The 27,591-nt window shown below is 37.3% G+C and overlaps 1 protein-coding gene across 2 annotated transcripts; it reads left to right on the forward strand.

The window, feature by feature from the left end:
• The first annotated feature begins 830 nt into the window (after positions 1-830).
• LOC148843986 (nucleoporin) lies at positions 831-18,971 on the forward strand. 2 transcript variants are annotated; one of them, XM_088959942.1, is made up of 10 exons: positions 831-1,031; positions 1,250-1,376; positions 1,545-2,171; positions 2,335-8,292; positions 12,428-13,319; positions 13,429-14,105; positions 17,638-17,767; positions 17,905-17,986; positions 18,082-18,196; positions 18,633-18,971. In XM_088959942.1, exons 2-9 carry the CDS (start codon positions 1,326-1,328, stop codon positions 18,182-18,184), a joined length of 8,520 nt encoding a protein of 2,839 aa, XP_088816068.1. In that variant the 5' UTR covers positions 831-1,031; positions 1,250-1,325; the 3' UTR covers positions 18,185-18,196; positions 18,633-18,971. The 2 variants fall into 2 exon arrangements, with proteins under 2 accessions (XP_088816068.1, XP_088816069.1); XM_088959943.1 differs by having other exon boundaries at positions 953-1,031; positions 2,324-8,292.
• The last annotated feature ends 8,620 nt before the right edge of the window (positions 18,972-27,591 follow it).

Raw genomic sequence — 27,591 nt, forward strand, 5'->3', positions numbered from 1 at the left:
TTTTTATAAATTAATTGATACTTAATCAAATCAAATATATCTACAATTCCGGATATGTAAATATATCAAACTCAAATATATATTTTACATATCCATCAAAATATAAGATGAGTTTGGATCTCTCAAATTTCTATTGAATTGGATTCAGATATCTATTTATAGCGAATAAGTCATTAAGTAGGTTGTGAGCTTCTTAATTAGGTACAAGTTGAAACTCCCTCAAGATAGGGGTGAGTATCATTTGGTTAAAACCGAACTAAAATTTCCAATTTTAGGGAATTTTGGTTCGGTTAATTCAGTTTTTGGTTTAATCTATTTAATTGGAAAAACCAAATTTCATTTATAATAATAATAATAATAAATAGATAAAATTTGGTTTTATATCAATATATAAAAATCCGTTTTTGATTTAGTTATTTTGATTTTAATTTATTCTATTTTGATTTATTCGGTTCAATTTTTTGCCAAATAAATCAAATGCTCACCTCTATCAACATGTGATAGATCAAAATCTGTAATCTTCACTAATCAAGTCAAACTTTAATCAATATGTTTAATTGAGTGGTATTTGTAGGCTCACAATTGTAGCCCACTATGAATACAAACAAATACATAGTGGATTCATCATCTGGGCTCAAATATTTTAGCCCATTGCCCTTACTTTTCAAGCCCAACAACCCAAAGCCCAAACCCACCGCATCTATTCTTCTTTATTGACGTTGACGAATGATAACAATCCCAACCGTCGCTTCATGCCTTCATGGGTTTGATCCCTAATTTAACCGTTACCCGAACCGGATAAAAAAAATAACGACCATGATTTTGCCTCTGTTCGATGGAAAAAACAAACAAAATCTCACCAGAAGGCTTGCGTCAGATCTAAGAGAGGAAGAGAGCTTTCACAGAGTATAAGCAACCGACACAGCGAAGGCAAGAACAAAAGAATAACGACGACGACGACGACGAGGAAGAAGAAGAAAAAGAAGGAAAATTAGGGTTTCTTCCCTCGTTCTACTCTGTATTGGATCGAGGTATGGTGTCTTTCCTTGTTTTTTTCTTTTGTATTTTTTAGTTTTTATATATATATTTTTTTCAAAATTTTCGTAGTGTTCGAGAGGGATTAGGAGTGTGAATGTTTATTTTGAAACTGTTGAAGAAGCCCTTGAATTGAATTAGGGTTTTGTTTGATTTCCTTGTTCGATTACATTTTTGATAATATGAAGTGTTTTTATTGTTTTTTGTGCTTAAGAGTGGAGATTTGATGGGGAGGATGAGCTGCTATTGATACGTGGTGTGGACGAGGGATTGATTACGGAGTAGATCAGATGGAGAAGAATAAAAAGAAGAACGATATGCTCGCCGCGGGGATGAAAAAGGTTACTGTCGATATTTTTGAACTCTGGATCTGTGTAATATCTGAAGATTTTCTGAATTGGAAAACCTAGGTTTTGTTTTAATTCAATTAAGCTTTGGTTTTAGTAGCTGGGGAACCTGTGAATTAAGGGAGATCAGAATTTAACCTTCTCTCTGAATTTGTGTATCAGTTCCAACAATATAGGCAGACGAAGGGGACAAAAGGGAGTGGCCAAGGAAAATCTACTCGTAAGAGTAGTAAGTCCGAACGTGAGGTGCATGCTGAACTCGCATCAGCTGCTGATAAACCGTCAGCCTCGGCCTTGGCTGATGGGGAACCGTTGTCACCTCAAGATGCTGATGTGGACTCTGTTGATTCATCGTTGTCACGTTCTGTGGGGAATTCAGTTGTTCTTGATACTGATATGTCAACACTTGAGTCATCGGGTTCATCTGTTGGAGCAGAGTTGAACAGAGGGGAAAGTTTATCAGCTAGTGGTTCTGTATTGGCATCTGTTGATTTGCGAAAGGAAGAAACTTTGCCAACCCTTGATGCTAAAATACAACCTGGAGTTGATCCATCATCTGCACTTGTTACGGGTAAACTTAATTCTTTTGAGGTTGATGCATCACGGGTTAATTCACAAGGGACTCCACCCGTGGAAATGGTGGTGGGAGGGGAGTCTGTCAATGATGCAAGGCTGGTGTCTGTTGAGTTGCTGACTTCACCTGCTACAGTGGAAACCACTGAGGGTGTTGCTGTTGCAGTCAAAATGGCAGAAACCTATTCGTCGATGATTAATTCAAGGGAAGATCAGGTAAGGGAAATAGGTTTTGCTCGATTTCTTTTATTGTTCATCAATGTCTTATTTTTTGTTTCTATTAAAAGTAAGCAGGATAAGTTGGTAAGATTAGAAAATGTAATTTTTGAATTTGATGTATAATTAAAATCTCATTTGTTGCTGGGTAGGGGCAATGCAGGAAGCTGATGGTTCGGGTTCAAATCATTATGATGGGAATGATGAAAAATATTTACATGATGATGAGAGTTCAGAAGTTGGATACGTGAAGGTAGAGCATGAAATAGATGGGGGAGTTCTTGAAACCAAGTATGAGGGAAGTGGTGAAAATCTTGCAATGGCAGTTCCAGATGGGGAAGACATGAGAAAGCCAATCCATGGGATGGGTGGTATTTCTATTTCCACTGAGACAACTCACAAGCAAGAAGGTACCCGAGCTTCTGATCTTCTATTGATATCAGAAGTGCAGAAGGAAGATCTAGTTGCAGCTTCTTCTCACAAAAATAATTTGGAAAGTTTATCAGCATCATGTGATCTAGTGTGTGAACGGAAAGAAGGGGTTCAACCTGATATGGAACGAGGAATGAAAATGCATGAAGTAAATGAACAACTGGCTTTTCCTGGTGGAGCTGGTTTACATGCTACTAAAATTCATCAAAATCCCTTGGAAGTAATAGGGAGGGATTCAGATCAAGGGGATGTGAGTAATTTCATTGTGCTGAGAGGTGGCTCTGCTGATGTTTTAGAGAGTTTTAAGGAGGAATTTTACTTCACATATGTTGCAAAAGAACTCCTCCAATTGCAACTGGCAGAACAGATCGAGCTACAACTTGAATTTGATCAGCGTAATTGTCATTTGGTTGACGAAGTTTGCAGGCTCAATGCTCTACTCAAAGAAACTCAGAAAGCCAACCTAAGTCTCAATAATGAACTTGTACAGTATAAATCTGATATTCAGGCTGTGAGAGTAGAGGAGAAGGAGCAGTTTGAAACACAACTTTTCACTGCAAGAGGAGGGATTGAGGAAACTGCTTCCAGGGCTTATGATTTGCAGGCTAAACTGGAAAGATCACAGGAGGATTATGGGGTTCTATTGGCAGAGTTGGATGAACTCAAAAGCTTAGTGGCATCTTTACAAGAGGAAAATACCAACTTAAATGGGAGTGTCACATCGCTGAAAGAGGAGAACGAGAAGCTTCAGGAGGGTAAAATGCATGTTGTCCATGAGAATGAGAAACTTTCAGCCGAGCTTGTTGATCATCAGGAACAGTTGGTGAAGGAACGTGGTAAATATATGCAACTTGAGGTTGACCTTAAAGAAGCAATTGCACGTCTTGAACAAGTTACTGTTGAAAATACCAACTTAAATGGGAGCCTTATGTCACTTATGGAGGAGAAAGATAAGTATGAAGAGGAGAAAGGGTATTTTTCACATGATAATGAGAAACTCCTAGCCATGCTTGCTGATCATCGGGAACAGTTAGATAAGGAATCTGGTAAATATTTGCAACTTGAGGTTGACCATAAAGAGGCAATAGTGCGCCTTGCACAACTCACTGCTGAAAATGCCAACTTAAATGGGAGTCTCACATCACTGACAGAGAAGAACAAGAAGCTTGAGGGGGAGAAAGGGTATTTTGCACATGAACATGAGAAATTTTTAGCTGAGCTTGCTCTTTATCAAGATCAGCTAGCTAAGGAATGTGGTAAATACAAGCAGCTTGAGGTTGATCATAAAGAAGCAATTGGACGTCTTGAACAACTCACTGAAGAAAATGTGTTTCCTTCAAGCAACCTAGAGATGCATAAAGCTAAGACGAAAGAAATTAATGCTATGCAACCAATCAGTCAGGCTGGAGAACGTAGAAATCGGTTAGACAGTTCTGATATGCTAAGCATGGGTCATTATAATTCAACTTTAGATGAAACTTCTCAGAAAATTCAGGAAAAATGTGATGGAGAGATTGCTTCTGGTGTCATGGGGAAATCTGCAGACTCGAGCATTATGGAAAAGGAAGTGATTGATGTTTCTGTTGGAACTATAGAATTGATGGATCACTTGAAGCTGGTGGAGGAGGCTGAGGGAATAATTATTCAACTTGAAAAGGCGATTGAAGGGTTGCACTCTCAGTCAACATCCTTAAGTAGATCAGGTGGTATAGCGTCGTCCGCTGGAGTATCAAAATTGATTCAAGCCTTTGAGTTGAAAGTTCACCAAGATGACAGTGAACCAGAAGAGGTACCTCTGCTTGAAGGAGAACGATCAGCAGCAGATCCATTTCAATTGGCAAAGGTGCAAATTGGCCACATGAGAGATGTGCTCAAGGAGTTGAATCTTAATTTTATCAAGGTTGATGAACTATTCAAGGAAGAGCAAAACAATAAGAAACTATCTGCTGTTGCTTACAAGGAGCTGAAGGCACTATATGAAGCTTCAACGCAACAAAGCAATAATCTTGGAACAAAGAACAGTGAACTTAAGGTTCTCTGCAATGCTTTAAAGAAACAAGTCGGGGATCTTGAAGCAAAAAACAGTGAGCTTGTTGATAAGCTGACTGTGTATCAATCAAGAATTGGTCATTTACAGAACCAGTTGCATGAAGTACAGCGAAGTTCAGATGAGACAGCAGCCACAATGTTCAGTCAAGTAGAAAACCTGGAAAATGTGGTGGATGAAAAGTTAGCTGTATATCAATCAAGAATTGGTGATTTGCAGAGCCAGTTGCATGAAGTAAAGCAAAGTTTAGATGAGATGGCAGCCATGATGTTCAGTCAAGTAGAAAATCTGCAGAAGGAGGTGGATGAGAAAACATCCATTGTTGATCAAGAATGGAACTCTATTGTTGCTGTAATTTACAAGACAGTTGAGGAGCTTGATGCATCTATTAGAAGATTCTGTCCTCCCCATGGTTCGATGGTCCTTTCTGATGATTTTGGTGTAGATTCCCATATTTCTGCTTCTGTAAATGCTGCGATCAAAGTTATTGAGGATCTGCATATGAAACTTCAATCAGCTTGCACAGATCATGAAGTGACACGTTGCTTACATGAAGAATTAAGTGAAAAGTTTTCTGATTTGCATAGAAGAAACGAATTGGCTGTAGTGCTATTAAATAGAATTTATGGAGATCTAAGAAAACTTATTAATGCCTCACATGGAGATGTAGAAGAAAATGATATGGATATGAATGGTGTAATATTGCTTGATCCTTTACAGCCAAATCACTATGAAGCCCTCATAGAACAGTTGGGCAAGTTGTTAGATGAGAGGCTACAACTGGAGAATGCAAAGAGTGAGCTCGAGTTGGAATTGACAAAGCGAACACAAGAAGTTGAAGATATGAATAAAAGCAACCTCATAGAACAGTTGGGCAAGTTGCTAGATGAGAGGCTACAACTGGAGAATGCAAAGAATGAGCTCGAGTTGGAATTGACAAAGCGAACACAAGAACTTGAAGATATGAATAAAAGCAACCTTGACACAAAAGCTGTTCTTGAGTTGGTTGAAGATGTTGAGGGCATAATTAAGGCGGAAGCCAGGGAGATTGACTCAGATAAGTCACCGGTTTCACTCCTGGGGTCTTCAATTGCTGTTCTTATCCAAAAGTACAGACAAGCTAGTGAGCAGGTCAGCTTGTCAAAGGACAGTTTCGAGTCTAAGGTAACAGAACTGAATGAACTGAAGGGAAGGATGCTTGAAATAAGCTCCTTGAATCTTCAACAAGAAGATGAAATTCACCTTCTCAAGGGAAGTTTAAGCAAGACAGAGGAAGCCCTTCAAGCTGTATGTACTGATTTACAAGCAAAAGTAACTGAACTAGAGCAGTCAGAGCAGAGGGTATCTTCTCTTAGAGAGAAACTTAGTATAGCTGTTGCAAAAGGCAAAGGCTTGATCACACAGCGAGACGGTCTAAAACAGTCATTGGCAGAGTCATCCAGTGAACTTGAGAGGTGCTCACAGGAATTACAGTTGAAAGACACTAGGCTTCATGAGGCCGAGATAAAACTTAAGGCTTATTCTGAGGCAGGTGACCGTGTCGAAGCTCTAGAATCTGAACTCTCGTACATTCGGAACTCGGCTACTGCATTAAGAGAATCTTTCCTCGTTAAAGATTCCATTCTTCAGAGGATAGAAGAGCTATTGGAAGACCTTGATCTTCCAGAGCATTTTCACTCCAGAGATATAATTGAGAAGATTGAGTGGCTGGTAAGATCAGTAATGGGGAACTCATTGCCTCTGGCTGACTGGGATCAGAAAAGTTCTGTAGGTGGCGGGTCTTATTCTGATGCAGGTTTTGTTGTTATGGATGCCTGGAAAGAAGATGTACAGCAGAGCTCAAATCCAGCTGATGAATTGAGAATAAAATATGAGGAGCTTCAGAATAAGTTCTATGGCTTGGCTGAGCAAAATGAGATGCTGGAACAGTCATTAATGGAAAGGAACAACCTTGTGCAAAGGTGGGAAGAAATCTTGGACAGGATAAATATGCCCTTGCAGTTGCGGTCGATGGAGCCAGAAGATAGGATTGAGTGGTTAGGAGGTGCACTCTCTGAGGCTTACCAAGATAAGGATCTTCTCCAGAGGAAGATTGGGAACCTGGAAAGTCATTGTGGGTCAGTCACAGCTGACTTGGAAGAGTTGCAAAGGAAAATATCTGAACTTGAAGTGGCACTTCAAGCGGTTACTCATGAAAAGGGTCTCCTTTCTGAAAATCTGGAAATTCTCACTCTTGAACTTGAAAATGTCTCCAAGAAAGCGACTCAATATGAACTTGAGAAATATAATTTGATGAATGAACTAACTGGTTTGCAAGAGAAGTTGGTTCAGAAGCTTGAGATTGAGGAGTATCATCGCCATATGGAGGATGAGATTAGGAGATTGCAGGTTTTAATTAGTGATGTACTGCAGGATTATGGTACAGAACACATGGTGCCTGGCAGTAGTAATACTGAATGTCTAGAAGGATTTCTGAGGAAGCTTATAGACAACTATAGAGCCCTCTCCATGGATAAATCAGCACTTGAAGGCACAGTGAAGGAAATTGTTCCGAAAGAAGTTGATGCATCAAACTACGAAAGGAGAGGTAAAGATGTATTAGATTCCGCAGAGCTGAATATGACAGTTTTTAAGAAAGAACTTGAGGAGGCTTTGAGTAGCCTGTCTCATGTGAAGGAGGAGAGGGACAAAACTATGGAGAAGCTTCAATCTTTGATTTCTGAAGTTGATGTGCTAAATGCACAAAGAGATGACCTGAAGGAGAGACTTAATCAGGAGGAGAAGAAGTTGATTTCCACAAGAGAGAAGTTAAATGTTGCAGTTAGGAAAGGGAAGGGGTTGGTGCAACAGAGGGACAGTCTAAAACAAACCATTGAAGCGATGAACACTGAGATGGAACACTTAAAGAGTGAGCTTAACCATCGGGGAGATGTTCTTGTGCATTATGAACAGAGAATAAAAGAATTGTCTGCCTATGCAGAGAAGGTACAGACTCTAGAATCTGAGAGTTTGTTCTTAAGGAATCGTCTGTCAGAGACTGAGCACAATTTGGAGGATAGCAATCAGACCTTGAACAGGTTATTAAATACTTTACATGGAATTTCTGTTGAGGGTGACTTTATTGTCATTGATCCTGTACAGAAGTTGGAGGGAATAGGGAAACTGTATCATGATTTGCATGCAGCTTTAGCATCAACAGAGCATGAAGCAAAGAAATCTAAAAGGGCAACTGAACTGCTTCTAGCAGAGCTGAATGAGGTCAATGAAAGGGCTGATGGCCTACATGAGGAGTTAGCAAAGGCAGAGGCTTTTCTTGCAGAAGTTTCCAAGGAAAGAGATGTGATGGTTTCTCAAAGAGATGAAGCCCTTTCGCATCTTGAAAAGTTGATTACTCTTCATTCAGAAGAAAGAAAGAACCAGTATTCAGAAGCTATGGAGTTGAAAGCTGCCATTGATCAACTCAGGAATGGATGCTTTGGTGTTAAAAAATTGGTAGAAGATGTTCTTATCAAGGAGTTGGGGCTTTTAAATGATGTAGATGCTAGTATGAGCACATTGTTGAAACAAATGAATAGCAATAATGTGCTTTTCTCTCCTCTCAAGTCATCTCATGGATTTCTTTCCAGCAACTCAATGGAAGAGGTAATTTCCATTCTTGCCTGCACATTTTTCAGTTTGTTGTATTGTTGTCTACCTTGCTTGTCTTTTGATGTGTTTTATTGGACTGTCTTTTTTTTTGTTTTGCATCAGTACAAGAGTTAAAGATCTGATGGAATTTCATAAATATTGTAATTCCATTTTGGTTTCAGACCTCATTGGTATGTGAATAATATGGCGTGCTAATTTTGGCATTGATCAAATAATTAAAAAATGGCCAGAAATAGGTAAGATTTAAGGGGCAATACAAAATAAAATTGGGATAGAGATGAAATCGGATTGATTATAAGGCCTAGTCTGAAATTGTAATACAAAATCATGGTCTTGATATACATATATTTGCTTTTTTTGACATGGGACATATAACACAAAATGCGGTTCTATGATCAAGCATGAGGAATTCTTTTTCTGTTATACATGTACAGCAACTCATTGTACAGAGGACCATATACTTTTTTGATTTAATACAATATACTTTACCTTTGTTCAGTAAAAGAAGAAAAATTAGAAAGACTACTTTGGATGCCTATGGGTGATTCTCCATCCTATTTAGTAGCCTACAACAAGTGGTTCCTATCAAATTTGGGTGCTTTTTGTGTATGCAGTTGGATTTGCTTTGTCTTTATCAGGGGCTTAAGATTTTGTCCATCCTTATAAGGATCAACATTGATTCTGAAAGGATAAAGTTCCTTTTCTTTTTCCTTTATTTTTGAATAAGTAATGGAATTATTATTATGGGGGAGAAAGAAAAGAGCAAAAATGAGCGCTAACCTGACTGCTGTACTTGAGAAAGGGTTAGCAAAGCAAATGGAAGAATTTATTTATATCATGAACTGTTGCATCCATATCTTTCTATCTATCACTTGGGGGGATTTCCTATTCATCCTGCTGTATCCATCCATCCTGCTCAGCTGGAGTTTCTAATTTTTAATTTAACATTAATAAATGGAGTGTGCAGGAAGAGCCTATTCTGTCTATTATGTAAGGTTGTCTGGGCTGAAATTTTCCCTTGAATAAGGTGTCTTAAGAGGGATACATGATGCTGTTTTCACACCACAGCCTTTTTATCATCCTGAGCCATTTGGATTTCTTTAATGACCAGACAATTCGGCCCAGTCTCATATATCTCTTATATACTAAATAGGAAAAAGTTCCCGAATTGGGTTGATTAGGAGGCTTTCCTATAGGCTCCATTTGGGAAGAGTTTAAATAGAAATATGTTCAGTGCAAATACAAATGTGAAAGGTTCATGAAAATGACAATTTGTATTTGAACTGAACATAATTGTATTTACACCCTTCTCAAGCGGAGCCATACAGATTGATTAGCCAACCAAAGTTCCTAGTTTTTAATTAAGTGTAGGAAAGTGCTTATTCAGGTTATATGTTAAAGGGTATTTGGACTGCAATTTTCCAATGAACTATAGTGTCATAAGTGGGATTTGTGAGGCCCTTTTCAGGCTCCAACCTTCTTGTCATCCTGGACCATTTTGACTTCTTTAATGACCAGACTAGCCAGTCCACTCTCATATGTCATATATAGTAAATAGGAGAAATGTTATCTATTAGGTTGATTAGGGGGCTTTCCTATAAAGCCTGCTCTATTTCTGCTGTGTGGATAGATGTACTGATCTGAATTACCCACCACATAAAGGACCTCTCTATGTGCCACCTGTTCAGTCCTCTAGTCTAAATCTGCCCTGTACCCTTGCTTGTATTAGTATTTTTCTATAGTAATATAATATTGTGGAGATGGCATTAGAGATGGATAGGCTGTGGCACAAGGTTATAGGGAGTATTCATGGACACGCAGAGAATGGTTGGGATGCTGGAGTGTCTTGGCGGGCTACTCTGAACTCTCAGTGGAAGGCCATTAATGGCATTCTTCCCCCTTTTCTGAGCCTTATCAGGTATGACGCTTGTATTGGAGAAAGGGTTCTCTTTTGGGAAGACACCTGGATTGGAAATTCCACCCTTGGACCTCTTTCCCTCCTTGTATTCCCTCTCCCTTCTTAAAAATGAACCCATTCAGAGGTTTCTGTCTTTCTCCCAGTCTTCTGGATTAAGTTGGAATCTGGGTTTTAGAAGGGATCTGAGAGTCTCTGAGCTAGACCACTCCAAGTCCAAGCTTGATGCCAGAAATTGGACTCCCAACTCTTTAGGTATCTTTTTGTGTTCTTCCTTCTTTTCCTAGTTGTGTACCCGCCCAACCCTCAATCTTTCATTTGTAAAGAAATTTGATCTAAACTCATCCCCCCCAAAGTGGGAGCTCTTTGCTGGGAAGTTTCTCTTGGGAAAATTTATTCTGGGCTCAGTTGTAATTTTGATGTGTTTCTGAGACAGTGTCTCGTGCCTCTCTGTGGGAACTCTATTACGTACCTTATGTTGGTTCATATTAATTATTCTTAACAAATCACTTTATTACTTATCAAAAAATATTAAGCTTTTCTGATAAGGATTTGTTTTGATTCTTTTAAATACACTGCAAAGGTTTTTAGGCTCAAACTTGATTCATTAATAGAGGTTGATAAGAGGAAAATATTGGGATCTTTTGGATTCATGATTGCCAAACTAAGCTGGTTTATGCCTTCTACAGTTCAAGGGTTGCTGAATTTGTGAGCAGTAAAGGGAAATGCTTTTGGATGACTGTTCCTGCTGCTGTCATGGGGACAATCTGGGCTGAGAGGAATGGTAGACTATTTACTAACATATATAGAGGCATTGATGTTATGGACTTTTGGTTAGCTTCATTGTGGGCAGGATTGTCTCTTGGGTTTCTTCACCCAAGAAGTTTGATAATTGTAATCTAGGCCAGGTTTTGAGCTTTATCAGTTTGTGGGTTCTCTAGCTTTCTCCTTGTGGCTTGGGTGTTGGGTCTGTTGTCCTCTCTGCCTCTGTGTTGTACTATTCTTAGGCCTCTGCCCTTTTAATAAAAATTTACTTTACCTTTTCTAAAAAAAAATGTTGGGCCCTTCCCCCCACCGCCACCCACAACCAACCAGCTTGGCATGTGGAACACTATAAGATTTCTCAGATGTTAAGGCTCCCTCACAAATTGACTTTGACTAACAAACTAATCTCATCATGGGGCAAGTTTCAGGTTAATATCTCTTACCACCTGCCCTAAATAGGATATTGTTTTTAGCAGTATTTTAACATATGAAATTTCGAACTCCTGGTTTGGCTTAGGGAAAAATTTTAATACACAGTCAATCTAGAAGGCCCCTTTATTTATTGGATGGTTTCATATTGACAGTAGTTTCTCCACCTTGGGATTTCTAGTGAGATTGACCCTATTAGGAAACCTTTTATTCCTGCCCAGTGTCCAAATGTATACCCACTAACCCCAACTCGACAAAGCTTTATTCAACTGTTTGGTGTTAACTACATGGTGTACACATATGCACACCAACTTCATTGCTTTGTTGAACTTAGATGTGCATTTATGTTCTAGTTTTCTGGGAAACAGGAATTCTCCTATTGAAGGATCTTTAGGTTTATAAAGATGCATCCTGTATTATAAAGTAACTAAATAACTTGTACCTTGTTCCCCTTTATTACCCAATTAATTTGAGTAGGTTCCACTCTGTAGACAACTTTTTAGCTGATTTTTTAGTTTTAAGTAGAATGCTACTCTTTAATCTTTTGCCTTTCTTACCTGACACCCAATGTTCTTAAGTGCAAACATTAAACTGCACCGGAGAACCAAGCTATTCTCACCACTCTGTACAATTAAAAATGTATTCTCCTTGTTCATTGTATGTGGCTTATTATATGTATTTGTATTTATTTGTCAAATTCGAAAATTCTATTTCAATCTCTTCTGCATGAATTTGAAGCAAAGCAAAATTAATGAAAGATTAATTATTAGGGTTGCATTGTAAAATTTGGCATTTGTTTGATATGGGCTTTTCCACATCTTGCTATAAATTTATAGTGTTATTACTTATTTTTGTGTGGTATAGGATCTCCCTTTTCTCTGGATGTTAATCTTCTTTTGGTTGGATAGACTGAAGTAGATGAGATATGTTCGTACCAACTTCTCAATCCTGACATGCTTCCATATGTAAGCTACAAAGTAATAGAAAATCTGCCTTTCTGATCTTGATTTGCTTGTTCAGGGGAAATTTCCTACTACTGGTACTTTCTCAGAGATGAAGATGCAGGATCATTTTGATGAGAGCATTATAAATGAAGTGCTTCATCATGTTGGTAACGGATTGTGTGAATTCAATAGAGAAATTGATTCTCTGAAAGAAAAAATTCACAAACACTCCATCTCTGCTGATCAACAAGCTGTAAGCCTGTCTAAAGTCATGGAGACTCTTCATGGGGAAATAGTTTCTCAGAAAGAATCCTTGGAACACCTGAAGAAAGACGTCACTTGTTCAGAGTTGATGAAAAAGGGACAAGATACTGAAATTTTTGTGATGCGTCGAGGTGTTGCCTTACTTTATGAAGCATTCACTACCTCAATTTTTGAAATTGAGAATCAGAAAACCCAAATGGTTGGAACTGTTTTGGAATCTAAAGTAAATGTGTTGGCAAACATGGGGATGGACTTGAAATTGCCAACATACATCAATGGACGAGACCCTGTTGATGAACAAGTTCTTGTTACAACAGAAGAGTGCATTAAGAAAATAGCAGAAATCTTATTAGCAGCAGTTAGGGGTTTGACAAGTATGTTAGAGGACAGACAAAAGGATCTGAAATCCACCATATTTAATCTGCAGAAAGAACTTCAGGAGAAGGACATCCAGAGTAATATGGTCTGTGGGGAGCTTGTAAGTCAAATCAAGGAAGCTGAAGCTGTTGCTAGGAGGTACTCACTAGATCTTGAATCTGCTAAAGACCAGGTGCATAAATTGGAGAAGCAGTTAGAGATGCTGGAGGAACAGCGAAACTTATTAGAGTTGAGGATAAAAGAGCTACAGCATGAGGAAGCCTCCTCAATGGAATTGCAGGAGAGAAACAAATTGTTAGCAGATAAGCTAACTTCCAAAGAACAAGGTATGTTTATGACTCTCTGTCTGTCTGTCTGTCTCGCACACACACAACATATACATATATGATGTTTATCAATGCAATCTTTTGACGGTCACAATTTGTTGCATGGCAGAAAATGAGGCACTCTTGCAAGCACTTGATGAAGAGGAATTACAGATGGAAGAATTGACAAAAAGGATAGAGGAGTTGGAGAAAGTAGTGCAACAAAAGAATCTAGATTTGGAGAACCTTGAAGCTTCTCATGCGAAGGCTATGGCAAATCTTTCTATCACTATGACCAAGTTTGATGACCTTCATCATCTATTTAAAAGCCTCCTCTCTGAGGTTGAGAGTCTTCAATCGCAATTGCAAGGTCGAGATGCAGAGATATCATTCCTACGCCAAGAGAATACAAAGTTGACTGATAATCTTCTAGCTTCATCACATAACAAGAAAAATTCGGATGAGATCAATGAGGTGATGACATGGTTGGACATGATCATTTCACGTCTTGGGGTGCATGATTTACATCTTGGTGATAGCGATTGCAACCGGATGCATGCATACAAAGATATTATTGATAAGCAGATCACGTCTATCATGTCAGAATCTGAAAATCTACGGGTAATGGCTCAAAGCAGAGAAGCTCTGTTACAAGAAGAAAAGAGTAGGATAGAAGAACTTTTGCACAAAGAAGAAACTCTTGAGAGGTCTTTACAAGAGAAGGAAACCCAACTGGCTTTGCTTTCAGGAGTTTCTGGCCCATCAAACAATATGACCACCACTGAGATTTTGGAGGTTGAACCATTTGTAAGTCATCTCCTCATGCCCTATTTTCTTTTTCTTATACCAAATGAAGTGTTTTTCAGGGACTTGTGTAAGAAGACTTGCATGTATGTCACTGGTAAAAAAAACAAGACTTGCATGTATGTTGTTTTTGCTCCTTCCATATTTTAGATGGAAGTTACTTGTTAATTATGTTACTAGTAGAATTGAGCTTTCATGTGTGATTTGTTCTTAAAAAGATGAAATATTCCCGCATATATGTTAGAGCTGAAAGTTTGAGATCAAACTGTGCTTTTTTAGTAAGACAACACCAGTTTCTTTTGAATAACCTTGTCACCCCAATTCATTTCTATTTAACTAAATAAAGCCTTATTTACAAAATCTTGTTCTGCCATTGCACAAAGCAAACATTGAATATGTGGAATTGTGAATGAACCTTCAGAAGGAGTATAAAACTATGCCTATCAGTTTGACTTCTTATCTTGACATGATCATATATTTACAAAATCTTGTTCTGCCATTGCACAAAGCAAACATTGAATATGTGGAATTGTGAATGAACCTTCAGAAGGAGTATAAAACTATGCCTATCAGTTTGACTTCTTATCTTGACATGATCATAGAAGAACATCGTGCATTTTGAGATTAATCTTCAGGAATTCGTCTTCCTTGCTGTGAAAGACATTCTTCATTTTTTTGTTTTTTTTTAAGTACAAACAGAAAGCTTTGTTGATCAGATAAGAAATGAAAATACAACCATGTCATAATCCAATGTCGAAATTCCTTCTGTTTAAAGTGACTAAAGACAGGAGATGAAACAAAGATATGTGCTCACTCTCAAAAAGAGTTCATATTCATCAGCCCCAGGTGCTGGAGTACCCCATTCCATACTTGACCCATCTCTTTCCATTGGATAAGCTAGGTTGTTAGCAGATCTAGGAATCTAGGATCTAATTGAATGAGATGTTCAGTCCAGATACCAATGGCTTTGCTTCTTGAATATAAAGAATGCTGAAGGGCTATAATTATTTGAAGCCATCCAACTGATTCTACCCTGCAATAACCTTCTATCAAAGCTCCCTACCAACCTATTGATATAACTAGTTGAAGCCCTTGTAAAAAGGGATAGAAGTTTGGCACATGAGCAGTTTCCTCCACCCCATGGGCCAGAATAGCTCAAAATAATATATCTCAACCCACTTAAGGGTCTAATGTTTTTCTCAAAATGATGAGAAACCCTAAATTTTCTCGGCAAACTCAATTATCCAGATACTTCTACCTTAGCCTTCAAACTAAGATTCAAAGGAAAAATATTGAACTCTTATTTAAAGTTAAAAGTGGATAAAATGACTTTAGTACAAGCTAGTTCTGCAATTGTGACTTTAGGCAGGATTCCACATGACAGGTCTACACATTAGACTGAAGCTAGGCAGCAGACCATTTAACCTGTTTAGGCTTAATCCAATAATTATTCAGACAATGATCGTAGCTTCAAAATATAAGTCAGGTTTCAATCAGACTTTTGGATTCTATATTTATAAATCCTCCAAACATATGTGGTTTGGGGAATGATACTGACTGCTATTTGTTGGACCATCTGGGAAGAAAGAAATTTGTGGATTTTTGAAAAAAGAAAAGTAAGTGAGGAGATAATGGTTGTTGAGAAAATAAAAGAAATGCTATTATTCTTGGTTGTGCACACTTAACTTGTTAAAGGAAGAGACTACAACTCCCTTCTTGATCCTCACCTGTTTTGTAATTAGATGTCCCATTTAGATTTTTTCTCTTTTTGTATATATATTCCTGAATGTAAGTCCCATGTTGTACATGGGTGATGATCTTTCATATGAATAGAATACCTCACCACTTTTTCAAATAAAAAGAAAATAAGGCTGAAGGGTAAGGTTTATGAACTTTTAGCATAATTATTTATTTCTAGTTTTCTACATGACATTATGATTGTCTTGGGTTGATACAAATGCAGGTGTTATATTCATGTGAAATGTGGCTATCTAAACTCTTACACAGCTCCTGTATCACCTATATTAGCAATGGGCCAAGTTTTATAAATCATGGCCCTGGCATTGGCCCCCTGCCTCATGGCAGGTCAACTGATATCCACAAGCTATGCTGACCAGCCCAGCCAAGTCACGCAAATTTTTAAAATAATAATAATAATAATAATAACAATAATAATAATAATAATAATAATAATAATAATAATAATAATAATAATTAATAAAGACAAGCATCAGCATTATATTGTAAAGATGTTAATAATAATACCTTGAGATGATCCTTGTAGGAATCCTGACTCCTTATAAATGCATGGCTGTGAATTGAAGGGGATTCAGAGGTGGTGATAGGGTGGCTGCTTAAAGATCACAATGGTTTATGGAAGTACAATAATGAGAGGAGGAAATTCAAGTGGCTGGTGTGGGAAATGGAAGTTAAGATACATTGGGTTAAAAGATTGGCTAATTCCCTAGCTGACGGTTTAGCTAAACAAGGGGCAGAAAGGGACTCACTTTTTTGGGCCAAGCTGTAACTGTAGTGTGTTTTCTTTCTTTCTTTCTTTTCTTTTTCTTTTTTTCCTTTTCTTGAGGTTCTTTGTTGCACTTGGAAGATAAGCGTGTTTGTCTTCCTTTTGTAAATCTTCTATTGATGATTTAATGAAAGTGTTATTGATAAAAAATAAATGCATGGCTGTGTAGATCACCATGCCTTTTTTCACTTACTGGTGTTCTAGGTGAACTCAGTCAGCTGTTGGATCCCTCAACATGAATTTAGGTGGCTGAAAATGAATAGTTATATGATTTCATAGTTGCACCTAATTTCAATTCACAGAAATGTAGAATATTGCATATATTCACTCTGTCAAAGTATTACATGATGGAGAAATATTTTGCTTTAGTTAACACATGAATGAGGAAAATACCCAACTTCTTAAATTCCCATGTTTATCTCATTCACTGGGCAATTGCCCTAGTGCATAGGAGACCAGCCATGTCCTTTGCCAATCCTCCTCAAGGTGTCTTGACCATATGTTATCTACTGATCCACCAAATTCATCTGTAACTTTATTCTTGAATTGTGTAAGAATGAGGCTTATATGAGAAGAATTGAATAAGCATATGCACATCTAGTTTGTGGTCTTCCAGGCATTACTTCACATAAAAATGTATTTTATATGTATTGACTATTACGATGCAGAATGGTTGATGAATAGAAAACAGTAGTATGATGAAGACTATATTTACAATTAGATTGCCCGGGCTCAGGTTGAACCTCTGCTAAAATCTAAATGGGTCTGGCCTGAAGCACTAGCCTGAAGTAGTGTAAAGTGTTCATGGGCTGAGCCCGAAACCCAGCCTGTGAACAGGTCTAGTCTAGTGCAATTTGTTTTTGATGATGCAATTGGGTATCCATTCTTTGGTTCCTAGAGGATTTGTCTTCCTCGATTCTTTTCCTTTCATTTCAAATTGACCAACTTCAAGACTGATTTATAAACTGTAGTTATTTCTATAAAGTAACATCTGTTGTACTTTTGTTGCAGATAAACAAAAGGACAGTTACTGGGGCATCTCATGTTCGCAGTCTGCGCAAGGTTAATAATGATCAAGTTGCCATTGGAATAGACATGGATCCTGCTGATGGTGTTCTAAATGATGAAGATGATGACAAAGGTTAGCTTCCCTTTGTTCTTTTATTTTTTGCACCAATTCTGGTTCGCATGAATCACTAATATCGTAGGATGATCGATAACAGTACATGTTTTTTCTTTACTAATTCTCTTTTCTTCTTTGGTTGGTTCTGCCTGAAGTGCATGGTTTCAAGTCACTTTCCACATCAAAGATTGTCCCAAGGTTTACAAGAACTGTAACTGATATGATTGATGGCTTATGGTAGGCACAACTTAATTGTCCCAACTTAATCTTCAGTAGAACTTTAATTTGGATTTGTGACCTGAGTTCAAGTATTTCTTGTTTGTAATGTACAGGGTTTCATGCGACAGAGCATTAATGAGGCAACCTGCTCTACGTCTTGGAATTATAATCTATTGGGCTGTAATGCATACACTACTCGCAACATTCATAGTTTAAGGGTTTTCATTGGTTAGTGACTTTTCTTTTCCATTCTTAATAAGTAAATAACTAAATTTCTGGTTTGTCACGTACATTGTCATGTATAAGCAAACATTTAATTATTTCTCCATCTGGGGAGTGCCACTGAAACTTGAGTAAGTTACCACTTGAGCAGTAATACCACCTAGGAAAAATGACTAAACAGCGGACACCTAATTCCTCTGCTGTGGTTCCATAGATGCATTGATTGATGAAAATGCCCACCTGATAACACAAGTTTCCTTGGCATTTTGCCTTGGGGGAATTTAAAAAAGAAAAATGCTGTTCATCAAGCATCTGATTGAATAGACTGCACGTCTTTTCTCTTGGATTCTTGACTTCCTCTCAATCCTTAAGTTTAGTCTCATTTAATTTGACACCTTATCATTTTGTGGATACTGAAGCCTTGTGCTTTGTGATTTTGCAGCTACCTAGTTGTTTACATGAACAAGTGCAGTTTCAAGTCAAAATTATGCTTCTAAAGGGAATTCATACTAATCTGTATAACACTGATTCTTTCTAGATCTAGGATGGATCGGGTTGATTGATTTATTTTTGCTAGCTCAACCATGCAGCTGTGATTGTCCCTTTTTTTTCCATTACAAATCTCAGTCTGTTCTGGTTGAATTCAATAAAATCATATTACCATCACAGATAGAATGAAAAATTTAAGCCTTCGTTAGTTCATCACAATCAGAAGTTGTATATTTACGATATATCTTACAATGGATTCTTTTTATTACAAAGGACTCAATTTACTTTTGAATCTTGGCATTGTACTAGTAGTGTTCGAGTTATCCTCTCGCTTCTGTTGCCTCGTTCTCCTTGTAAATGTTGATGCCTGAATATGATTTTTTTTTTTTTTTTGAAGTTGCTAAACTGACCTATAACCGCATAATCAGGTGTGTCAATTAGACTGGATTTGGTCCAATCCAATTCAGTCCAATGTGAGTCCATTACAAGTGGATCAGGTTCAATTCAATCCAATGAATATTTTGGACCATTTTGGACTGGTCCAATTCAATGTCTGGACCGTCCAATCTGTTCAAATTCATTTTAATTTAGATTGGTTTCAACCCAAATCCAGTCCATTGACACCTATATTCTTATCTTATAGCAATGGACCAGATATTGACTTAATCTAACCTAATCTAATATAAATTGACCAGGTCCAATCCAATCTAATACATAATGTGGACATCCAATATGTTTTGTTGGTCCGTCCAATCCGTCCAAATTGAATTTGGACTGGACGGGGTCCATTCCAAAACCGGTCCAATGATATTATAAGCCAGCATTAGTTCGGTCAACTAGAGTGTGGAACAGTTTTTGTCCTGTCGTGGAACCGAATTGCTGGATTGTTCCCACTCACCTACAAAAAAGAGACTTGGTCGATGGCACAATGACGTGATCAGTTGAACTGTGGAACTGTTTTACAACTTTGATGAATGGGTTATGTATTTATTTATTTTTTAGTTAACATTTTTTGTTTAATGTGATTAATATATAATATTAGAGAAATATCTGATTTTTATACTTTCTTCGTATATTTCATATATTTTATAATATCATGGATTAATTCATTAGACCTAGACGACGATCGTACCACTGACATATCTCAGATTGCTTGCTGAATGCTAAGTTATTGGGCTCTAGTTTGGGTTCTTTATTGTATCTCCAAGAGTTGTTAACCCCAGTTATTTCTGATTAGGAGAATGCAGACCTCATAATAATCTCCCCAGAAGAGGAAATAAAGGATGTCCTTTGCAGCATTAAGAGCCTCAAGGCTCCTGGACTGGATGGTTACCCGACTGTATTTTTTATAACTTTTTGGGAAGTAATAAGAGAAGATTTGGTGGATCGGGTCTAGAAATTCTTCAAGAATAGGTGTTCTGCTAAATCCCCGAATTACATTTTCATTACTCTAATTCCTAAACGGCTTGATTGCAGTTAAGTTAAAGACTTTCAGCCCATCAATTTGTGTAGTGTTGTCTACAAAGTTATTTCCAAAATTTTGGCAAATGGATTAAAACCTCTATTAGATAAATGTGTCTCCCTATCAAAATGCGTTTTGTCATGAGTAGGCAAATTCTGGATAATGTGGTAATTACCCATGGGATTTTTCTATTAGACAGTATGTCCTTAGCTCCAATTAGATTGATGTACATAAGCATTTATTTGTAAATGAGTAAAGAAGTACATTGTTGTTTAATGATAATATTAGTATGTTTTTGTGTATTACCCTTTAAACTGGACACTTAAGAGACTCGTCTTAGTTTAGAATGCTCTCAGCCATTAGATAGATTTGGGGAGTTTATCTTGACAAGGCTGATATCGGTATACTGTCAAGGAGTTGGAGTAAATTGTCTCAACTACTAGGGTTAGACCCTAAGCACAGCCAGTTGGTGTTTATCAGAAGCACTAAGCCTAGGCTAATTTCTAGTTATGCCCTAGACCTTGGAGATAGATGAGCAAAACTGAAAAGTTATAGATAACCCTGGACTTGATTATGGTATTGCACTAGGTGTTGGACTAGGTTGTCTTTGATATGACAACCAATGAGATCCATCAAGGATCAAATACCTGAGTATGTTAGGGCAGCCAAAAAATTTACCTGAGTGGATAATCATAGTGATAGGATCAGTCCCTTTGCCAGACAATGTGAATATTAGGGTTTACACTTTCTCTGATAGAAGAAACCTAAACTGTTAGTAGTGAATTTCACCTGTATTTGAAATCTAGTTTTGCAAATATATTTATATGTTATATACTATTATTTTATAAAAAGGGTTTGCAAAAGGTTTTAATCCCGGGATCCATCCGAGTAAAGAGTGTGACATTGCACCTTGCAGTCAGGGGAGATGTCCTTCCTTAATGAGTGTTTTGATCATTATGGATCAAGAGGTTAAGTGTAAGAAACCATTACAGGGTTGATTACTTAATGGGTTTTGTCTTACATGAGTCCATTATCCTTGGGTCTTCATAGGGTAGCTAAATCCAATGATCATTTAGGCGTAAATGTTGGGCCCAAACTGAACCAATGCTGATTGGGTCAAGGGTTCATTGCCTTGAATAATGAATTCAGCCTAGATCTTTTTAGGGGTAGGGCCGGCCGAACCCATATAGACTCATTTAAGATCATTGTGGGGTCCCACACCATACAATATCAAGCCTAAAGTGGCTATACAACACATTGGGTCGTTAGCCTTTAGAGAAAATGGGCCAAACACCCATAATTAATAAAATTGATCAAGTAGTCATATTTCAACTTAAATTGTCATGTGCTTTGGGTTGAATCTAAGTTTGGTATTGGGTATGGAGCACCTATCATCTTAAGAGGATAAGACTTATCTCTTAATAGTATAAATCCAAGTTAAATTTAGATAATCTCCTAATTAGATTAGGAGAGTGCTTCATAAGGAAATAAAAGAGAGGAGGGGGAACTAGATTATGACTTTTCACTCTCTTGCTCTCTCTTCTTCTTTCTTGTCTTCCAAGAAACCTTAATTCAACCTAAGCTTTCAAGAAATGATTTTTGATTAAATTTTCTTTTAGTTTTTATAAGAAAAAACATTGAAGAAGATCAGGTTCACTCACCCCATTCGATCCAAGCAAGTTGGATAGCAGTTTTGGAGAAAACAATGTTATGGAACCAACTTCACCCATACACTGCACTATCTTCAATGGAGGCTAGTTTTAGGATTGATTTGGGCGGACTTTCACCTTGGGAACTACACTTGTGGTATTTGTATTAGGTATAATTTCCCTTTTTTGATTTGGTTTCAAATTTGGTCTAATTCAATGCAAGATCGTTCCTCTAAGGGTTAGAAAATTTTTGAAATTTTGCCAAATCATTTTTCATGATTTGGTCATCCATAAGATGGATTTTAACCCTTCCAACAATGGTATCAAAGCCAAAGGTTCAATTCTTAAATCGATCCGAATCGGATTTGAGAGAAAGATCAAATCGGCAAGAACTAGTCAAGCTGATTTGGCCTAGTCAACATGAAAAACTAAGAATTTGGTTATCAGGTTTGGGGGCCAATGATCTAAAAATCAATTTTTATTTTTTTCTGATATATTATAGAATTGTTCTATGCTAAATTCTTGAATTCTTGGGCTAAAAGTCTGATGGAGATCGAATTCTTTGATGGTGGCAAGATTTATGCTCAGTTTCATTATTTGGTGGTGGTAAGATTTATGCTAAATTCTTGAATTCGGATCATCACACTAACGACCCTAGTTATTTAATTTGACTAATTACTATTTATTTGGTGAGATGATTATAAATCATGACTAAGAATTTTTAAATCATAATTTGTGGATTGATGCATGTTTTGGGCACCAAACCCTAGGTCGGTTTGACATAGTTTTGGTCCAACCTACATAAGCCGAACCTATGGTTGGTTAGGAACTGATTATAGCCCCTTGGTTCATTGATTAAGTGATCAAATATGGATGTAGGCCATGGGTTTGATGGGCCATTACATGGACTAATTTGTCTCATTCTTGTAAAATCTAATTAGAATTATATTAAAGCAAAATAAGTCCATTTCAGTATGGACAACTGTGAACATCAGGAAAATACCTTCATCAGTTTACTTCATGGCCAAATATATGGAGTTGCCACCCATCAAAATACATTACTGGGAGTGATGGGCCTCCTAGATTTAAATTTCACAAAACTTTTAGAATTAATGACTCCATATCAATCAGCCAAGATAAGGCTAATCTGGGTAAGTTGAGAGAGAGAGAGAGAGAGAGAGAGAGAGAGAGAGAAAGGGAAGGGGTTAGGCACCCGTTTCTTTGGTCAGTGTGAATGCCAAATCCTTCTTTGTTATGGATTCAAAATTTGGATTCAAACTTGAGCTGAGAATCTATACTCCCTAGCAATGACAACCAAGAAGGATATGAATGAAGCTCCTCCTCACTTTTAGACCAACCCCTTTTGGACGCAAGAGCCTGAGCAAAAGGATAGGAAACCCCACCCCTTTTCTATAAGAACCCTCACATTTGGACTCGGTTAGCCGGTTGGACGTGTTAAAGGAGCATGTCAATCCTTTCAGACACCGGAAAGAATGAATGTTCTCGCACTCACATGGATAAGATACAAAAAATGCAATTAGAAGATAAAGAACAAAAAAGAAACTGAACCAAATCAAATGTAAATGTTTGAATGTAAGGTAAGGTCATTACCACGATGTAGCTTAGAACATTAATGCTGCTGGGTTGCTGGGAAATTAATCACTTAAGATTAACTACAACAGATACACATTCTTGGTTCATTTGGTGATGCAGGGAAGTCGTTTTGATCGATGCAATCTGGGAACGCCGAGTTACTGTTGGCTGGGTTCAAACCTATCACTGCAATTTATTACAGCAATGAGAGAGGATTGCTTAGTTTGTGACAACAGTGAGAGAGAATTGATGGAGGGGATTGTCATCACTGCCATTTGGGTGTTACAAGGTTGGGGGAGATGAACAACAAATCTTCAATGAAAGAATAGGGAAGAGAGAAAGAAGTGTAAGGGAGGTAGTGAAGAACGTCGCCACTGCTAGGAGCTATAGTGGTGGTTCGGGTGGGATAACAGTGGGGAGAAAGGGGGTGACAATTGGTGGAACATAGAAGAAGAAAAAGAAGAAGAAGAAGAAGAGAGAGGTGGGGAGGGAGACGAGCTCAAAGGTTAGTTATTGTTGCTGGTCCATTGCCACTCTTTTGAGAGGAAGGGGAGGTGAATAGTCGATCCCCATAAATTGAAAACTTAGGGTTGTACTTATAATAGTGGTAATCGTAGTTTCATAATTTTGGGTTTTTTAGGGGTATTTTCATAAATTTGAGAAAATGTGTCAAATCGGGTCTTCTGGTTCAATGGTGGGGATTTTTGGGACAAACAATGGAGGTTGAATGGGTTTGACCGCGGAGTGGGGTCGTGCATGTATAGGCCAATGAGATTGTCCAAAATAGAATCTTTTTAGAGATATGAGAATGAAGCTTTTTGGACATTCTGAGTTGATTGGTGGCGTCAGATTGGCCCAACTGAGCTCGGATTGGTCAAATCTGGACAGGGTTCGATGTGGTCAATCTAGGGGCTCGAAACAGAATCTTTGTGTGATCGAGGGGCAAACAAGGTTTGTTCTGGATAAAATTTCATAGGGTAGGACTTCTAGGTAGTCTGAGGTTATTGGTAAGTTTATATTGGGCCAACTAGGCCCGGATTGGGTGGATTTAAATCTGGTCAATATGGGACCTTGAAATGGAATCTTTGTGTAATTAAAGGGTAAATTAAGGTTCTTTGGGCTGAAACTTAATGGGTAGGTATTTTTGGAGGTCTTGGATCTAGTGGTTGTGTCTGATCTAATGGTTGAGGTGCAAATGGGAGTTAATCAAGGCCATCAAATAAGTATCGGGCATGTTTAACGGTGGATCTAGGGACTCTCGGGGTAAAATTTGGGTTTTTTGGGTTTTTGTGCATTTTAGAGAGATCAGGAGTGTTTATTGGGTGTTTGTGGTAAATTGGAGGTTTAGGTGGCAGATCAAGCGAAAATCGGGTGTTGATAACAACAATATGGGCCAAACTACTTTTTGTAGTTAGGCTTATATACCAAGATTATTATTAGATAATTGGGTCCATTGATGGAATGATCATGTGTTAATCTAAATTGATAAGGGTTTTACAAGATTTAATTTGATTTTGATCATTTATGTGTGGTGTGCTATGTGAATGTAATTCGTACATGGGCTATACGTACTTGGCCCATGGAAAGACTTATGTGGCTCTGCACACCCATCATGGTTGAATGCACATCATTGCCATAATGTCCATGGATCATTATATGATCTCCCTTTAATGAGCCCTACTCTTGTTTCCTCTCCAAAGAGAAACCTCGTGGGAACCCTAGCCCATGTAGGGTCCATTTGAATCTGACAATATAAAAGTCAGTGAGAGCTACTATGGTAAGACCTAAATCTGACCTAGGGACAAACATACTTGTTCCCTCATGATTAATACAGATGCAACAAGATAGGGAATACCATAATATGATATCTTTAAAGGCCTTTCATCATTAGCATGAAAACAGACTGAATTGGTGGGCAAAGATGCACCATAAAATTGGACTATCCATTTCATTGAGACAGTCTATGGGATTTATTCATAAGATGATAGGGGAGTCATAGACTAGAGGGAAGGGCCTGTTATAAAATGGAATGTTCTTTCACAATACCTTAAGGCTTCCAATATAACAGGTCAACACTTCCTAATTAGAAAGGTTTAACCTAAAATGGCAATGAACATTGTCTAATGGGGGCCAAAGGAAAAGCTCATTATATTGATAGATACATGATCCTTCACAAAAAAGTGATGGGGTTATGCAATTGAAACAATTGACCCCATGTACCTATGTAATTTCCCACATTTCTAGAGATCTGAATAATATCTTCGTCCTTGAGATAGAGGGAAATCTTAGAGATGAACAAATGGGAATGGAATGTAAATAAAAGTCATTTCTATGGTACATAACATGAAACAATGATTAGGTCATGGACTAATATATTCATGCAATTTGTTAGAAATAGCATACAGATAGTTCGCTAAATTGTTAGACGACAACAAACTCAAGGGACCAAACTACGCAGATTAGTTTCATAACCTTAACTTGGCTCTCACTTCTGAGAAATTAAACAAAATTGCCACCAACCTGGCACTAGAACACCCCTTAATAGATAGAGGTTTCAATTGGACGAATTTGGTGCAACCCGATTTAGTCCAATGTGAGTCCACTTATAAATGGACTAGACCCAATCCAGTTCAAATCTATTACAGAACAAATCCAATCCAAACTGAATGAAATATCAAAAATTATATAAAAGCACTTTTAGCATTGACTTATAAAATCACTTTTGTAAAAGTACTTTTGTAAAAGCACTTTTCAAAAAGTACTTCCTTAGACTTTTGTAAAAATGCTTTTGTAGAAGTATTTTTATAAAAGTACTTTTGTAGAAGTGTTTTTATAAAAGTACTTACATAAATGTACTTTTTGAAAAGTACTTCCATTGACTTTTATAAAAGTACTTTTATAGAAGTGCTTTTGTAAAAGTACTTTTATAAAAATGCTTTTGTAAAATGGTTTGGGTTCAATATAGTACCATAATCAAGTCTAGGGGTTATGTGTAACTTTCCAGTTTTGTCTATCAATCTCCAAGGTCCAAGGCATAACTGAAAAATTGTTTAGGTTTAGTGTTTCATCCAAACACACTGCATGTGCTTTGGATCTAACCCTAGCAGCTGAGATAAGTTGCCCCAACTTCTTTGGCAGCACATCAGTGTCAGCCTTGGTAGGATAAACTCCCCAAGTCTATCCAATGGCTAAGAACATTCTAAACTAACACGAGTCACATAAGTGTCCAGTTCAAGGGGTAATTACACAGAAACATACCAATATCAACATGAAATAATAATGTACTTTTATTCATTTACAATAAATGTATCTATACACCAATCTGATTGGAACTAACGACATACACTGTCTAACAAAGATAACTTCGCCTTTGTCATCTATCAAAAATAATGCTCCCCCTTAAACAACACACATCTCCCATAAATCCACAACTCCACAAACATAATTGATAACCTTTCAGCGCTATTGAGATCTACAATGACATCCAATCATTAATAATAGCCCCAAAAATAATAGTCATCCTCGTAGTTATGCATTGGTTATAACTAATAGCCTTGTATGAACAAACATCTTTCTAAAATCTCTTCATAAGTTTGGAGGATAATCTTTTTTTGGAGTTAATCTTTCTAAAAATTCTTCAAATACTTGTGGAATAATCTTTCAAATAAATCTCATTAGAACTTTAGAGGTCGGTCCTTCTGAAAATTCTTCAAATGCTTGTGGAATAATCTTTCAAATAAACCTCATTAGAATTTTAGGGGCTTATCCTTCTAAAACTTCTTTAGATATTTGGGGACTAATCTTTCAAATAAATCTCCTCATAATTTTTGGGGACAATATTTCTAAAAACTCTTCAAATAATTGGGGGTTAATCTTTTCAAATAAATCTCATGATTTTGCGGTTGATCTTTCTAAAAATTCTTCAAATATTTGGGGGCTAACCTTTCAAATAAATTTTCTCAAAATTTTGGGGCTAATAATTCAAAAACCCTTCAAAGTTGAATTGTTTCGATATTTTGGGGGCTAACCTTTCAAATAAGTCTCTTGAGGATTTTAGGGATGACCTTTTTAAAAATCTTCAAATATTCGGGGCTAATCTTTTAAATAAAATTCCTTCAACTTTTGATGTCTAATCTTGCAATAATCCTTCTAAGCTTAATTGTTTCAAAATTTTTGGCAGCTAATCTTTTGGAGAATTCTTTAGCAAG

The sequence above is a fragment of the Nelumbo lutea genome, chromosome 8 (genome assembly GCF_056320005.1).
Source record: "Nelumbo lutea isolate HS-2025 chromosome 8, American lotus-T2T, whole genome shotgun sequence".
Lineage (NCBI taxonomy): Eukaryota > Viridiplantae > Streptophyta > Magnoliopsida > Proteales > Nelumbonaceae > Nelumbo > Nelumbo lutea.

Excerpts from the sequence above, each read along its gene's own strand:
- LOC148843986 (XM_088959942.1), top strand. The coding sequence starts at position 1,326 with ATGGAGAAGAATAAAAAGAAGAACGATATGCTCGCCGCGGGGATGAAA. Across the intron at positions 1,377-1,544 it reads TCGCCGCGGGGATGAAAAAG|TTCCAACAATATAGGCAGAC; the intron begins GTTACTGTCGAT and ends TTTGTGTATCAG. Across the intron at positions 17,987-18,081 it reads GATATGATTGATGGCTTATG|GGTTTCATGCGACAGAGCAT; the intron begins GTAGGCACAACT and ends TGTAATGTACAG.